The 3,959-nt window shown below is 44.7% G+C and overlaps 1 protein-coding gene across 1 annotated transcript; it reads right to left on the reverse strand.

The window, feature by feature from the left end:
• Nucleotides 1-874: 874 nt before the first annotated feature.
• LOC147438655 (uncharacterized) lies at nucleotides 875-3,259 on the reverse strand. The gene has a single exon (XM_086484168.1). It carries the CDS (start codon nucleotides 3,148-3,150, stop codon nucleotides 1,366-1,368), a length of 1,785 nt encoding a protein of 594 aa, XP_086340294.1. The 5' UTR covers nucleotides 3,151-3,259; the 3' UTR covers nucleotides 875-1,365.
• Nucleotides 3,260-3,959: the final 700 nt, after the last annotated feature.

The following is a 3,959-nucleotide window of genomic DNA, read 5'->3' on the forward strand; positions in this document are numbered from 1 at the left end:
ACAAAAAAATTTGCTTAAAATATAATTATTTAACACTAGTTATATAACACAGCGCCACTTTTGTTACTAGATTGCCAATAACTCTCAAGCTGTCAAGAGAAAAACACTTTCAAGATGTCTCCTTTCCAAAATGGTTGTGATGAGTAGTGGTAGAACATCTTCCTCTCAAAGTGGCACCTCAAAAAATGTTAGTGTACCACATGTGTTCAAAAGGAGGGGTATTTTTATTCATAGAATAAATTTTGTTTAGATACGGAAGGGGTTTTTCGATTGAAAACTAAAAAGAAACCTATAAGTTTAACAAGAAGGAAAAGGGGTCATGCTATTGCATCACAATATGTAAGTACATGGGTTTTTTAATACCATTTGAATGCACGTGATATAGATGGTTTCTTATAAGTGCACCGCGGAGCATAAACCACCTTGATAAATTGAATGTTTTGGAACACAAAAGATTGAACTCTTAGAAATGATTGATGACTGGCATATATGCTAGCATATCATAGTATTTACATAGCTTAGACACCATCATCAATGACTTCAATAGCATCCTGGTCACCTGTTGTGGTGTACATGCTACCTATTATACTTGACTCATAGATCAATGAAACAAATTAAATAAGGTGGAGTAGCAAGTAATAAAATAAAACTTATTTCAGCAAAAGCAGTACTCCTTCTGATTGATATAGTCACTCTCATAAATGCAAAACTACAATTAACCCAATCTAGACTAGACAACAACCAACCATTTTTTCATGAGAAGACAATTATTGGGTTTATATTGTCTTGCAGGGAATAGCCTCAATAGCCAATACAATAACTTGATTGGATTTTAAAAAAAAGTTGTCATAAAGATTTTACATTTTTTTCTTCTGTTTTTGTCTTGTTAATCCTAGCAGTAAATTAGTGTTAGTGTGGATGAGGGCAGCCCTATCTTGATTATGAGAAACACTTAAGCTATTCCCAAAAACAGAATACACCAATTTTTTTTTTGCCGGTGATAGAAGTAATTATTGCTGAAACAGAATGCAGGGAAAAGAAAAGCACTCTGTGTTAGTAATGACATTCTAGCAATTTAATGCGGTTTCAGGCGCGTTGGCATGTTTTGGGGCATTACTAGCAGTCTGTGCTAGTAAATTAAATGACATTCTAGTGATTTAACTCGGTTTCGGGCGCATTGGCATGTTTCGGGGCATTATAGGCAGACAAGTATTCCATTACCTCCTTATCTGACCTAAAGAGGCCAATTTGTGTTGGCATTAGCTAATTTGTGCTGGCAGATTTATGCGTTAGAATTAGCTCTTGATCTGAATTACGCGTCCCTAATTTCTACTCAGAGTGATGGCGCCGTCATGATGCAAGAAATCACTCACTTTTCTTCCTCTTCTTCTTATCACGTTTTGGGCTTCCATTTTTGGATTTATGTTTCGGACGATCTTGGGCAGTGCTATCAATGGGCTGCCTCCTCTCATTCGCCTGTATGTCATTGTAATTAGTCGCTTGATCTACGATGTCTTGTCTAGCAGCCTCCCTATCTGATGGCTTCATCGACTTCAGCTTTATGCGCCATGGTTTAGCATCATCAGCAGTTTTGTCTTTCATTTTAGCCTTTTGTGATGGGCTTTGGGGTGATGGAAAATCTTGCATTGCCCTTTTGGTGCCCGGTGATAATCTCCCTATATTGCCATACATCTGATCAGCATTACTAGCAAATTGCATGGTGCCTGGTGCAGCAGTCTCCGCAGGTGGTTTGGGCGGCTTTATTATTAGGCGTATGCGGGGGACGCGGATGGCAGCATCTTGTGCTGTGTTTTGGGAGGGCCGATGCGTCTCTAGTATGGGATTCATCTGAGTGGAATCCCTACTGATGCTTTGTGTGGCAATGCCATAAGGTGGTCCTAGCGCGAGTGATCGGTCTGGAACGAAGCGGAGATCTTGCGTGCGAGACCTAGCATTTGTGCTGAGCGTCTCTTCCTTCTTACTAGTTCTACCTTTACTTCTGTCTAGTGAGGCACTCTCATGAAAAGGATGTAAGCTCGGGTCGATAAAATCTCCTCCACGATTCACAAGCGAGTTCTTGTGCTGTGCTTCCAGCTGGTGTGGTCCACCATAGAAGGGTGTCTCCTGCATTTGAGGATTCCAACTATTTCTGCCAGTATTGTCGGGGAGGGGATGGTTCGGGTCCAGATGGATTTGCTGTCTACGTGGAGTCAGTTTATCACACCGTGCTTCCGGCATGATAGGTCCACTATGGGAGGATGCCTCCTGCATTTGATCATGAATACTGGCACCGGCACTCTCGTGGAGGGGATGGTTTGTGTTGTGAATGTTCCTGTTTTTATGTGTGCTCGCCTTATGAGACTGCGCTTCTGGCATGAGCCGTCCCCGGCCATAGCTGGAGGATGCCTCCTGCATTTGCAGAGGATTCCAACTACTTGTGCTGGCATTGTGGGTGGTGGGAAATTCGCGCGATCTCCGGCCACTCGAACGCGCTTGATTATCGCATGATGAATCCCTCAATCGAGGTTCTGATTGGTTCGAAGAGGGAGGTGTTTGAGCATGAGATCCAGTACGTTCCATGCTTCCATAAGCTTCTCCCACCTGTCGTTCCTTCAAGTGAGAAGATGTATATTTGGCCTTTAGGTATTCCCGCTCCAGAGCATACTCCTTCGCTTTGGCAGTGGGAATTCGGTCTCTGCCCGATCGGCGAAGCGGAAGCGCAGTGTCCTCATTTGCAAGTTCCATGTCCTTCGGCGAAACGCAATTATCTGAGCTTTGGAGGCCGGAATGTCTATGCAGAGAGAGACGGTTGTCGGACGAGCGCAGTTCCGAATGTGTGTGCGAGACATTTCTCAGAGATTGCGTCGCTATTGCCGGCTGCGCAGAATGTGGGTTTTGTCTTGGGGAATGAGACAATGCATGGTGTGGGGGAGTACCTGTATTCTGCGCCGGCACGTCGGCAGGGTCCTGATGTTGGGCGGGGTCTGCAACGCGGTCCAGAAACCGTTCGATGGAGGAATCATCGGGAAATCTGTCACGCAGGCTGTCGACCTGGAGGATTATTTTACGCATTTCTGCGCGGGTGAGGGTATGGCGGCCTTCGCTGAAAGCGATAAGCGTGAGGCCATGCTCCAGCTCCTCGTCTGTCATTTTGAGAAATGTGGGCAGTAGTAGAGGCTTGGCAAGAGGAGGAGGAGGAGGAGGAAGGAGAATGTCATTCACTGATGTTGCAAGAGAAGAGAGCCTCCTCTGCACTTCTCCCCTGTCCCCCCCGCGGCCCCGCTTTCAATAACCCACGAATAGCCGCCATCTCCATATTGCCCCTTCAGCAGTGTTCGAAAAAAATCATTTTCTCAATGATTATCCCAAGAGGATTTTTTTTTTGAAGAATTCAGCTAATTTTTACTATATTTAGACTACTCTACTATAAATTGGGGGGGGGGGGGGGGGGGGGGGGGGGGTTCTTGTCACCCAAGTGTGGTAGATTGGTTATGTCATTTCCCTCTTGAATAACAAGTCTCGAGTTCAACTCTCTTCGTCAGATCTAGGTCTTTAAGGTCTCTATAATTTCGTATGACGTGAAAATTCTCTTCTTTTTCAAGGTCGGGGCTCAGGGGGCAGCGGATTTGCACCCTCCATCTGCAGTACATTATACACAAGAATTTTGGAGCTGCCATCAGATCTCTGCCACCTTAGCAACTATAATAAGAAAACGTACCTCCCCATGACAACGACAATGTCACAAACCCACAACAGCCATCTTATCAATTGGAATGCGTTCTATCATCTGACACATCGACAACCAAAATTGATGATGGATATCTAGTTACAACTCTCGACGTCAGCACTCAGAAAGCCCTACGCTAGTGTGGAATGACCGTAGTAGTAGGGCTCTGATGTAGAGCAGAATGCCGTCGTAGATTGGACTTCAAACAGAGGCGCACCTTTGACTTATAGAC

Source organism: Adiantum capillus-veneris, chromosome 16 (assembly GCF_014529385.1).
Source record: "Adiantum capillus-veneris isolate H3 chromosome 16, ASM1452938v2, whole genome shotgun sequence".
Classification (NCBI taxonomy): Eukaryota; Viridiplantae; Streptophyta; class Polypodiopsida; order Polypodiales; family Pteridaceae; genus Adiantum; species Adiantum capillus-veneris.

What these genes read in the sequence shown, in the direction of transcription:
- LOC147438655 (XM_086484168.1), bottom strand. Translation starts at nt 3,150, where the DNA reads ATGACAGACGAGGAGCTGGAGCATGGCCTCACGCTTATCGCTTTCAGC.